The 12,823-nt window shown below is 28.2% G+C and overlaps 1 protein-coding gene across 3 annotated transcripts; it reads left to right on the top strand.

The window, feature by feature from the left end:
• Positions 1–3,792: 3,792 nt before the first annotated feature.
• Positions 3,793–8,082, top strand: LOC110603815 (serine/threonine protein phosphatase 2A 57 kDa regulatory subunit B' kappa isoform). Of its 3 annotated transcripts, none has more exons than XM_043951950.1 (2): positions 3,793–5,747; positions 7,256–7,392. In XM_043951950.1, exons 1-2 carry the CDS (start codon positions 4,608–4,610, stop codon positions 7,346–7,348), a joined length of 1,233 nt encoding a protein of 410 aa, XP_043807885.1. In that variant the 5' UTR covers positions 3,793–4,607; the 3' UTR covers positions 7,349–7,392. The 3 variants fall into 3 exon arrangements, with proteins under 3 accessions (XP_043807885.1, XP_043807884.1, XP_021597436.1); XM_043951949.1 differs by having other exon boundaries at positions 7,222–7,361; XM_021741744.2 differs by having other exon boundaries at positions 3,808–5,747; positions 7,386–8,082.
• The last annotated feature ends 4,741 nt before the right edge of the window (positions 8,083–12,823 follow it).

Genomic DNA, 12,823 nt, shown 5'->3' with positions numbered 1-12,823 from the left:
TAATAAGTACAAAAAGAAATTAACACACGAATTTACGATTTAGACTAATTCATTAATTTAGTTGCATCCATAATAATTTATTTTTATGTGAGTTTTTCAAACAGAATACACTAGAAAAATATTATATATTTATATATTTAGAGAAAATATAAAAAGATAAAATAGTTTTTAAAAAAATTTCCCTTGAGAACTCTTCCTCCGAACCTTACCTTCGGATAGGAGGCTCTCGCTCCCCACACTCTCGGCCAATTTAGCGCGAATTTGAATCTGTAACCATAAGTTATGGTGTACAATTTATAATATATTATTAGATTCTTTATCTTAATAAAAAAATTACATAAAGAAAACGGCTATTAGAGAGTGCATAGCTTCAACGAAGAATGTGATGTAAGACATACACGTCGTGGTTTTATTCTCCCATGGATAAGGTGGTAGATGAAGCCCTAATGACTATGCCACCTATCCTTGATTCTAGAAATAACACTAATGTTAAAATTTTATCTTACAAAGACAATAATCAAGGAAGGAAAGGGCCAGTAATCTCTCTAGACAAATATGGACACATGAATGAAGATATCACAATAGAGGACAGGACTAAACCTCTAGGTATTGGCACATTAGCCGCAGCTTCTCCCAAAAATAGTTCTAACCCAATGATATTATCAACTAATCTTTTTTAACCTCTTCTTCCTAGTGAGGAGAATCATGATGCTCGTGGAAGGTGTATCCAACAGCGAAGAGGATGATATATTCTTTGGATCAGAGTAACAGTAAAAGAATTATAGTTTTTAATGATAAAAAATTAACAATTAATTTAATTTTTCTCATTAATAATATATATTTAATTATTAATAATATAATTGATTGTTGTTATGTTAAATTTTAATGATTATTTTTGAAATACTCTCGTTAAAAATAAGAGTATTAATTATTAATAAGCAAGTATTTTTTTTTTTAAATTCCACATCCAAATGAAAAAGAATGAATTATCGCTTAAATACAATATAAATTAACACGCGATCATGTAATTTACAGTGAGTACAAATTCAACTTTTCTTTCTATTGAAAATATTATTTATTCAATTATTATTAATATTTATTATTTTTAATTATTATCACTATTTTAAAATTATTATATTAAAACATAATAATATTTTAACTTAAATTTTAATAACAATTTTTATTATTGTTATTAAAATTTTCATGGTCATATTAATTATTATTAACAAGGATAAATTTATCATTATATTTATAATTTTTATAAATGATTATAATATTATCGTAATTAATATTAACGATTAATGTATATATGATTGTTAAAAGTTTTTAATGATAGAATCTTTAATAATAACTAACAAAATAAAATGATTATTAATAATTTTCAATGATTAATTTTTAATATTTAACGATGAATTTTTCTTTCGTTAATAAACACATTTTTTCTTGTAATGTGAAGATGAGGATGTATTTTCGAAGAAAAGCCATAATTTGACTCTTATCTTAGGGGCTAAGTTAAGTAGCTTTTCCTTTTTTCTTTTTTTTTTCTTTTCTCTATGTCTATTTTTATATGAAATTACTAAAGGATGGGTAGCCCTAATTTTCTGATATCAGTTAGGACATTAATACCTTTTAAAGTCTAAATAGCTGGGTTCATTCATGATTCTTTCACCAATATTGTGAAAGATATTTGGAAAGTAATATGTAACGACTCGAAAATTGAACCGCTACTGGCGCTAGGATTCAGATCGGTTTAAGGCTGCCGAGACCCGTAGCAAGCCTCACATACAACCTGTATACCTGTTTAATCCCATACATGATCAACATATACATAAAAATTTTGAACTTTCACATTCATTTACCAAACTTAACCTGTGCATGCAAGGGCGGAGGGAAGGTACGGCAAGGGGGCACGTGCCGTACCGGCGACTGGAAAATGCTTTGAAGAGGGATGAAGGTGCCGCAGCGGCGCAGCCGGTGCCCTACCAAATGGAAGCTCCTGGCTCCGCCACTGTGTGCATGCACAACTCATAAGTACAACCATTAACCCCACACTGGAGTCCTCATTAATGCTTCAATGGGACAACATAACATATAATAAATTTGGTTTACATAAACAATGATAAAACATTTCATAAAAACATTATCTTACCCTTCTAGAGGTTTCTGACATCCGAAATTCCACCGGACTGTAGAAATTCCGATACCGAAATCTACCCGGATATTACACAATAGCTCTCTAGTCTACAAAATGAAATCTCTCTCTAATGAAATGAAGGTATGAAATAAAGAGATTTAAGGCAATGTATTTATGAAAAAGAAGAAATTACTTAGTCAGATGAAGAGTATCCGACGAAAATTAGAGGAGAACTATTTAAAATCTCTAATCAAATTAATAAAAAAAAAAAGACAAAGAAGATTGAACAATATGGAGTGAATTCAATAGGGTGACAAAAACACTGTCTATTTTCATACAAAAATTAAAGCGAGATGAGAAAAAAACATAATAGAATTTCTGATAGATGAAGCAAGTAACTAGATTAATGGTCAGAAAGATCTTAAGAAATTAACTTGCAGATTCTTTCGGAATGTCTACTAGGGGGCATATTATAATTTCTTACCCAACAAGAAAGTATATTTCTTGTTTATGCTGTAACTATTCTTGTTATTATTGATAAGATTATTATTGAGGTGATTGCAAATGGACTCAAACTATTCTTCCTGCTATTGTTGGTTCTAACCAAAAAGTTCTAGACAAAGGATCAATAAAGCTAAAAGAGAATTGTTTTTCTAAAATATAAATAGTAATAACATTTAAGAATGGAAGAAAAATTTCTCTTCGCCTGAAGAGTATTATAGATAATCCTATTATTCCTCTCTCGATAAAATATTATTTAAACTCTGAAATTTTAACTAATATCATTTGATTAAGATAAAATAAGAAAAAATATAGATTAAAAATCGAAAAAATTTATTAAAATTTTTTAAAAATTGAAAAATGAGTTTCTAATAGTTGAAATATGCTATTTATAATAGAAATAAAATTTTAATCTGTAAAATTATAAAAATATCTAAAATATTTTTAAAAAATAATTAAAATGTAAAATTGATTCTCTAAATGATAAAATTTTTATATCAAATTTTGTGATAATATTCATGACTTTCATCATACTTTTAAAAGTAAGTTCTGCATTTAGAAATTTTCTTTTTGAAAATTTATAGTATCTATATCGAACATCGATAATAAAAATTAAGTTTGATTCAAATTTGATATAAAGTTTAAAATTAATTGTTGCACTGAGATTCAATGATTAAACAATCAGAAATATAATTAGTTAAATAAAATTAACAATTAAATAAAAAAAATTAAGAACTAAAACAAGTGTTTTGCCTCCAAATGTTAGCTACTCACGCTTTCCTTCTTATCACTCTTTCCTTTCTTTCTCCCTTATTTATTGATTAATGAGTAATTAGAGAGGTTGGAATTCATCAAATTGTTCTCCGTAAAATGGATTAACTCGCTTTAAAAAAAAAGTCAAGGTAAAAGAAAAAAAAAAATAGTAATAATTGCTGCATGTCTTGACACTGACATGTTGACAGTTACGTGTATACAGTCCAAACAACAGAAATAAATTTCAACACAAATTAAGAAACTAAATAAATAAAACATACTTTTATATTGCTTATAGGGTCAAAACGTTGTCGTTTAAAGTGAAGTTTGTGGTTGACAGTTGGAGAAGAGGGGGGGAGATCTACTTTTTTACAAATCGCATGACTGTCTACTGTCCGCTGGCCAGTGGTCTTCTCGGAATCCAATGGTGTAAATCGCATTGGTCTTGACCGTATACCGTTCTAGTATTTTAAAAAAGAATTTTCAAATTTGCTTTCATTTTTTCTTTTTCCTTTTTTAAGTTCCAAAGTTCCTACATTTTCCGAGAAAATGCCCGTAGTTTTCTCATCAACCGAGAAAAAAAAAACACCAGAGTGAAAATTTAAATAATGAAAACCCATTTTCCTTCTTTCCTTTTCTTTTGATTTCCCTTTCATGGAGATCAAACGTTAACATCATCAATACCATATCATCATCAAACAACTTCCTTCCTCCTTCCTTAGATCTCTTTCCAACTTAATATCTCAGATTCCATTTCTCTCTCTCTCTCTCTATTATATACATATATATTTATATATATATGTATATATGTTTGCATCACCTGAATCCCTCTTCTGGGTGTCTGTTCCTTCGAACATGAGATAATTACTAATGGGTTTTGTTTGATTCACTTGAAAGTGAAAACCAGTTTCTGGCTGTGATTTTTTTGGTGGGTTTTTAAAGATTTTCCTTTTTTTAATGATGGAGATCTGATATCTCACCAAAATGTGCCTCAAGGCACTGGCTTTTTCTTCACCTTTCAGCGACTCTCCAGCCTTTGGATCTAAGCACATTCTCTCAATCTTATTCAGATCTATTCCTAAATCGGAAGTGTTCCTGTAAATATCCCATTAATTCTCAATCTACCCTTCAATGGCCGTGATCTGATACGCTGTCCTTGATTTGTATTGCTTTGGAGAAAAAAAAACCGGAGGAGAAGATAAGTTTCTAATCTTTCACCATGTTGAAGCAAATCTTGAGTAAACTCCCTAGAAAATCATCGAAGTCTGACACAGCTGAGTTAACTAGGCCTGAGTTGGCCTCAACTCAGCGACCAAACGGTTCAAGCATGGGCTCCGGAGCCAAACCCAGTGGTCCAAAACGCACTTCGTCTGCGGTGTTTCCAGCGAGCGTAGTGGCTGGGATTGAGCCTTTGGTGCCATTCAAGGACGTGCCAAGTTCAGAGAGAATGAACCTCTTTGTGAGCAAAGTAAGTCTCTGTTGTGTAACCTTCGATTTCACTGACCCAACTAAGAACACATTAGAAAAAGATGTAAAGAGGCAAACTTTACTTGAGCTCCTAGACTTTGTGGCTTCTGGGTCCATGAAATTTAGCGAACCCGCCATTTTAGCTATGTGTAGAATGTCTGCTGTTAATTTGTTCAGGGTGTTTCCGCCGAATTACAGGTCCAATTCGATGAATGTTAGTGAAAATGACGACAATGATGAGCCAATGTTCGATCCTGCTTGGCCTCATTTGCAAATTGTGTATGATTTGTTGCTTAGATTTATCACTTCTACGTGCTTAGATGCCAAAGTAGCCAAGAAGTATATAGATCATTCATTTATAGTGAGATTGCTGGATTTGTTCGATTCTGAGGATCCAAGAGAAAGGGATTGTCTGAAGACTATACTGCACAGGGTTTATGGAAAATTTATGGTGCATAGGCCATTTATTCGAAAATCTATAAGCAATATATTCTACAGATTTGTGTTTGAGACAGAGAAGCATAATGGGATTGCAGAGTTGTTGGAGATTTTTGGGAGTATAATTAGTGGGTTTGCTTTGCCTTTGAAAGAGGAGCATAAGATTTTCTTGTGGAGGGTTTTGATACCTCTGCATAAGCCAAAGTCTGTGGGGATATACTTTCAGCAGCTGTCTTATTGTGTCACACAGTTTATGGAGAAGGAGCCCAAGTTGGCTAGCATAGTGATTAAAGGGATATTGAAATACTGGCCAATAACTAATAGCCAAAAGGAGGTAATGTTTCTGGGTGAGTTGGAAGAGATTTTGGAAGCTATTAACATGGTTGAATTTCAAAAGATCATGGTCCCATTGTTCTGGCGGATCGGATGCTGCATAAACAGTTTCCATTTTCAGGTATTTTTCTTTTCCGTTTTCCTTGCCCCCTCTATTTATATGTTTTGCTTGGTTTCTCTGATGCTCTTTATCCTTTTTCATCTGCTTGGAATCACTCATTTCGGATATCTCCTTTCTCTTATTTGATTTTAAACATTTCTATAAGGAAACAAGCCATAAAAAACGTAATCAGTCTTATCAAGGAAAGAAAATACCACTCTGCCCAAGATGTGCTTGAACTTGTCATGATAGTATCCCACCAACACTTCTCATGCTGTTGTTTTTAACTTCGCATTGAAATGCAAATTGGCACTAAGGCGAATTGAAGTAAATCTTGGTGGCTCTTTAGTTTGGAATTTAAGCACCTGGTGTGTGTGCTTAGCTTGATACTGGGATTACTGGTTCTTTTCCTTGCTATGATTGGAGGCGTCTGAAGTGAGATGAGGTAGGCCTTGTTTGCAGACTATTTGTGTTTACTCTCTTTAAGTGAGGCGTGTGGACTGAGTGAAGGGTTTTTGGTGTTTTGAAATAGCTAGAAGTGCTTCTTGATTTTGATATCCATGCAATACACTTTTTTGTATCGGTTCTACAGCGATCCCTGAAGTTATTGCATTGATCTGAAGTTCTTGTGGATTAGAGAACCATAAGAACAGTGACTGGCCTCCTACAGTTTAGTAGCTGAGAGAATCTAGCTTTTTGCTGAGAAGCTATACATTATGAGCTAGGTTAGGAAAGTAGAAGGTCATTTGTAGCTGATTAAGTTTTTCTCCTTCAAATCTCACATTGAGCTTGGATTTGTTAGAATAGTTGAGAGTTAGGTCTTGATTGGCAAATGATTTGGAGACTTTATAATGTGGCTTTCTGTGGTTCTCAATGGATGCCATTCAATTTAAACTTGTGAATATGCTCCTTCCTCTTCTCGTTGTTCATTAGCTAGGGCATGGTGAACTTTTTGTTCGTTTCTAGGTTATTTTGCTGTGTCAGATCTGGAGTCAGGCTGTATAATGGCCTTGGTTGAGGAATGCTCCTAAAATGAGAAATTTCATCTATAAGGATGCAGGGAAAATTTTCTTTTCTTGGTTTTCATGCTGTTCTTTTGCCATATTTAAGCCTTTGTATACAAGAGAATCACATTATTCACATGTACAAATTCTTTCCCGCCAAAGCTAACTAAACTAACCAATTAACAGCTAACTAACACTACTTATCTTTTCTTTAGCTTGATTGGATTGACAATTTGATGATGCTCCATTGTTGATCCCAAGACTTCTGGCTAGATATGTTTTATGAACACCGAATTTTGCCAAGAACAGTGCAAAAGCTTCATTGGATGCCAGAGTTTAAGTGTTCATATTGTAGGGCCAAGTGGGATGTTTTCTTTCCATATTTGTTTAATTTCATTATTATGATGCTTTATTTTCCTCATGGCTTTCTGCTTTAATACCCTTTATATATGCTTATTGAATTGTAGTTGTTTCCTTTAATGGTCCGGCAGTATCTAATTTACCTATTCTACTCCCACCGCGTAGTCGGGACAGCAAAGGCACAACGGAGTCAGGCCCGGCTGGCTGGGTTCGACTCCCACCATTTTTGTCTATGGTAGTTATCAGCTTCAGAAATAAATTAGAAGCTTTATCTTGGCTACTGATTTTGTTTCAGGTGGCTGAAAGAGTCCTTTTCTTGTGGAATAACGATCAAATTGTGAACTTGATTGCGCATAACCGGCACGCCATTCTGCCTATTATATTTCCAGCATTAGAAAAGAATGCCCATAGCCACTGGAACCAAGGAGTGCTCAACATAACACTGAACGTCAGAAAAATGTTCTCGGAGATGGACGAGCAACTCTTTCTCTCCTGCCTCGCTCAGTTCAAGGATGAAGAAGAAAAACTAAGCTTGGTGGCCGAGAAGCGGAAGGAAGCATGGCGACGACTAGAGAATGCAGCCAGTCTGAAACCCATAAGAGGGAATACTGCAGTTTTGGTAACTCCTTATGCAACCTCAATTGCCTGTTAAGTAAACATTGCTGAACAGCTTTTTCTGGGTTTTTGTTCAAATTTTCTCCCATGAAGGTGGTGGCCACGCAGAAAAAAAAGGAAAAAAAAAAAAAAGTAGAACATGAAAATCACTCCTGTTTGGGATTGTGGGCTTGTAGGATATTTTTTTTTTCTTTGTTATGGGGGAGATGGTACTGTGACGGCCAGTTGTAATATGGGTTGCTACTGTGTGGATGTTAATTGCTTTCCTTGGTAAGTTTATAGGAAGGGCCATGCAGTGGATTATACATTTGGATTTGCTGTACCATACTACATTTATCACTGATTCATGAATGCTTTAAGCTTATTTTCCCCCTTTATATTTCGACCCAAAAAAAAAAAATTCCCTCTATATAAAAATTCTGGGGGTAGCGTCGGACGTTCATACACCTGGGTGTAGTGTTAAGCTCCGTGACTCTGGACTCTGGTGGCTTAACTACAGTATCTTGGCTTAACTACAAAGGGAAAATAAGAGAGGAAGATAATTAATTGGTAATTAAATTAGTATAGTGTAATTATAAATTTTAAAATTAAATTTTATTCTAATGATAATGTTTTTAAAATAGTAATTTAATTATTGGTTTTATATCCAAATTGAGACTGAAATTAAATTAAAATTACGCAATGACGGGCGAATCTCATATAAAATATATAATTTGAAATTATACTTTTTAAAATAAATTAATTTTAATTGAAATATGAATACATTCTTATTAAAAGCTTAAAAAATAATAAAAAAATTTTAAATATGTTTTGATTAAGATGCCATTCATATCTCTAAGAGCTTTCTATTATATTTTCTCCACAATTTTTTCGGTATTAATTTATTACAATTTCCAATCACTTTATTTTGCAACTTAGTAAATAAGGGGAAAATTTTATAACAATTTAATTTAATTCTATTTTATAAATTTTTTTTCCAAAAAATTTATTTTTTTAATTTATAAATTTTAAAAATAAAATAAAATTATACATAATTTACAATAATATATTTAAATTAATTTCTTACAAAATAAATAATCTCAATTTGATAATCCAAAATTAAAAAATAGAAGATTAATTAATGGAAAAATAGTAAAGAGCATAGGAGCTCCAAAATGGATAATGTAAGAATATACAAGCCATTTAAAATATCATATATAATTTGTAATTGTGTTAAAGAATTATAGAAAAAAAAAATTATCATTTATTAAGTATTTCTTAGCTAAAAGATATGAGAGAAAGAGATATTTAAACTTCCAAGCTTCAATCAGAGTCTAGTTTGGTACAGAGCCAATGCAATGGGCAGAATTAGAAAAATATTTTAGGGGTTAAAATAAATAATATTATAATTTATATATTTATTTTAATACATGGAGTTTTATTTTCTTTAAAAAAATAATATATTATTAATTTTAGTTGCAATTAAATCCATATCACATGTATCAAACACATAATTTAAAATTCAAATATTAAGTAAAGAAATTTGTCAAATGTAAAAATAACTAAAAAAATAAGATAATTCTTATAAAAATATATATATATATATATATTTTAATTTTTTGAGTTTTGAGTTTTTTAAAAAAATTATTAAAAATCATAATCAAATCAAACTGAAATCGTTAAAAAAAATTAAAACTATATTTAAATCATTATAAATTGAATTGATTTTAATTAAATCTGAAAATTAAAATTAAATTAAACTGCGAATTCTAAACCAGAGTTGGTCCTTCACTAGGGCCCAAGGACGGACGTAAACAGAAAGGGGTCATAATCCCTGAACTTTTTAAAAATTTAATAAGATATTTATGAAATTTTTATTAATTGAAAAAAAATCATTCAGTATCTAAACTTTTAAAATAATTTATTAATTTATTCTATTTAAAAATTATTTAATTAAAATATTTTTATATTTTATAAAATAAATTTTTAAATCCAACATGTCTTAAATATTTATATTATTTAATGTATGGTTTAATACCTATATATTTAAATATTTATACTATTTATTCTCTTTGATTAAAGATAAAATAAATTGACTATGATTATTTTACCAAATAGATTAAACAATTTAATTTCATAAAATATATAAACCTAGTAATTTTTATAAAAATAAAAATTAGTAAAATTTTTAAAAATTCATGAATCTAATAATAGTTCTCTTATAAATAAAGTCCCAATACCAATACAATTTTAAAACAGTCATCTTAATCTATGTTTTTTTTTTTCTTATCTATTTCTTTAATGTAAAAAATTCAGATTTAATTTTTGAGATTTTAATTTCACTATTTAATTTTTTTTCAAATATTTATAAGATAAATTATTCACTTTATTATTTTCATTAAACACTTGAAATTATAAAAATTATGATAATTAAATACAATAAAAAATATTAAATTGATCAAATATATTATTAATTATGCTTTAAATTTACTAATTATATTTTAATTTTTTATGAATCGATAAAATTTAATTTTATCATTTCGTAAAAGTTTAGAGCATATAAATAAAAATTGATTTTAATAGTTTACGATTATATTTTAAATTTAAAAATTTTAAATATAGATAAAAATATTAAAATCACAATTCTTTAGCAGATAAAAGTTTAAACAACTCATATTAAAAAATTTTAAAAATTTATATTCAATATTTAATAGTGAGTAAATTAATTTAATTTAAAAAATTTTATACATGTGATTTTTTTTTGGTTTTTCTGCTTAAAATTAAATTTTATTTTAAAAATTTTATATATATAAATAAATATTTTTTATGAATTAAATAAAATTAAAATTGTCACTAAAAAATAAAATTAAATCCCTTAACTTTAATTTCTGCATCCATCATTGGCCAAGCCTAACTCTAACTAGTAGTTTATTTCACATGTTATTTTTGAAATTCACATTACAAAATTATTTTATTGATAATAAAAATATTAATTAATAATTTTATTTCACATGTTAGTAAGTAATTTTTAAATAGTAATTTATATAATTTTATAAAAGAAATTTTAAAGAATTATAATTATAATTATTCTTATATTTTGTATAAGATAAAATTTTAATATTTAAAATTTAAAATACTTTTAAATAATAAATTATAAATAAAAAAGAAGTACTTGGGCGTCGTATAGATTATTAATTAATTTATTTTAATATATTATTCAATAGTTGTATATTTATATTTTTTAAAATCTCAATATAAAATTTTATTAATAATAAAAATATTTATTATTTGTAATTTTATTTTAAATTCTAATAAATAATTTTTAAATAGTAATTCATATAATTTATACTTATTTATAGTAAAAGGAAGTTTGAATGACTATTATTATATTTTCTACGTAATAAAATTTTAGTATTTAAAATTTAAAACTACATTCAAATATGCAATAAATTATAAAAATTAGAATAAAAAGAGAAGATATGCCACATTTCACTTCTTTAAGCAGTCTTACTAATGTAAGTATTAAATTTTTTTTTTTTTTTGAAACAGGGGATTGGTGGAGTCAAACCTCAGACCTCTTAGGTCTATCAGGATGCACTTTCCACCAGTCTTACTAATGTAGTTATCAAATTATTTTGGAGCTATTTTAAAAATATGACTTTCATTTACACTTAAACCTTGAAATTAATCTACTAAATATTTAAATAAAAATTACATTAATTAAATATAAATTAGTTATTTATGAGAATATATTAATAAAAATTAAAAAATTAATCACACATATTATTAATTATATTTTAAATTTTGTTATATTGTGCTATGGTTTTTTTATAGATCGACAAAATTAGCTGAGTAGTTATTTTTATAAATTGTGAGTATAATTAATTTGTATTTAATTATTATAATTTTTTTTATAAATTTACATATTGAATAAATTATAATTTTAATTAAAAGTATTTAAAAAAATAATATAAAATAATATAAGAATATAAGTATAATATTTAGCCTGTAGATATATACACACTTAACAAATCTCTACTTTTTAACTAAATAAAATTAGTCTGAGCTTTTTCAATTTCTAAAGATTTTTCAAGGCTAAACTTTTCATCCTTAATGATTATGAGGTGGACAATAACTTTGGAGATGAAACTGTTAGTAATATACTCTATAGTCAATCTGTTGGTTGTAATTAGATATTATTCTTCATATATTTTAAGTATTTAAATATATTATACAAAAAAACTATTATTTATCTTTCTTGTTAATTTAATTGAATTTCGAGTAAAAAAAAATTTTTGAGACTATTACTGTGCAAAAGAAATTATAATGTGGTTACAATTGTGAGATTCCTATTGCATTTAAGTAATGTCTCTAAATGTTTCTGATCGATATTCTTATCATGATTAGATAATAATTAGAACTGTTGAGACTAATACATATTATGTTCTTTCTTTTTAGAGAAAACAATTGATCTCATAAGTTGAGATATGTGAGATATATAGAACTAATATGTAGGTGTTTATTTTATAAATAAGTGTACTGAACTCACCCGCCTGAGAAATTCATATGGAAGATAACATGTATCTATGAATTACTCAAGTGATGGTTGTGTAAGTGATCATTGACTTGAAATCAATAAATAATCTTATATATGAACTTTTATATTTTAATTCATATTACGCGTTATTTGGTTCATGAATAAAAAATGAGGATGAATTGGATAATATTAGAAACTATATGAAGGTGTTTATGTGATTGAGATCTAATTCATCACTTTAGGTTAAATTAGGAAATATCTCATTTATTCTATGTTAGCATTGATCATGAAGTCCTTGCACAAAGTGGAATGTAATTAACAAATAATATTTAAAATTTCATTTAATAGATCAGTGGCTAATAAATGAGAACTAATATAATTTAACATTGCAGACACGTTTCATACATCAAATGTTAAATCAGAACATTTGTGATGAAAGAATATTAATTACACGACCATGCTCTGAAAGGTTAAGTCAAACCACTTTTGACATTCCGAATATTTGGATAGTTTTGACATGCTGCTAGATAATATTTTTGACCTTCAAATTAATTAATTAGTTAATTATATTTGTTACCAACATATTTGGAACTTAATAGGTC

This window comes from Manihot esculenta, chromosome 16, assembly GCF_001659605.2.
Source record: "Manihot esculenta cultivar AM560-2 chromosome 16, M.esculenta_v8, whole genome shotgun sequence".
NCBI lineage: Eukaryota > Viridiplantae > Streptophyta > Magnoliopsida > Malpighiales > Euphorbiaceae > Manihot > Manihot esculenta.
Note: the sequence above shows the minus strand (reverse complement) of the source record. Positions and strands in the feature narration are given on the sequence as shown.

What these genes read in the sequence shown, in the direction of transcription:
- LOC110603815 (XM_021741744.2), top strand. Translation starts at nt 4,608, where the DNA reads ATGTTGAAGCAAATCTTGAGTAAACTCCCTAGAAAATCATCGAAGTCT. An exon ending in TAAACAGTTTCCATTTTCAG is followed by an intron (nt 5,748 to 7,385) that starts GTATTTTTCTTT and finishes ATTTTGTTTCAG; the next exon opens with GTGGCTGAAAGAGTCCTTTT.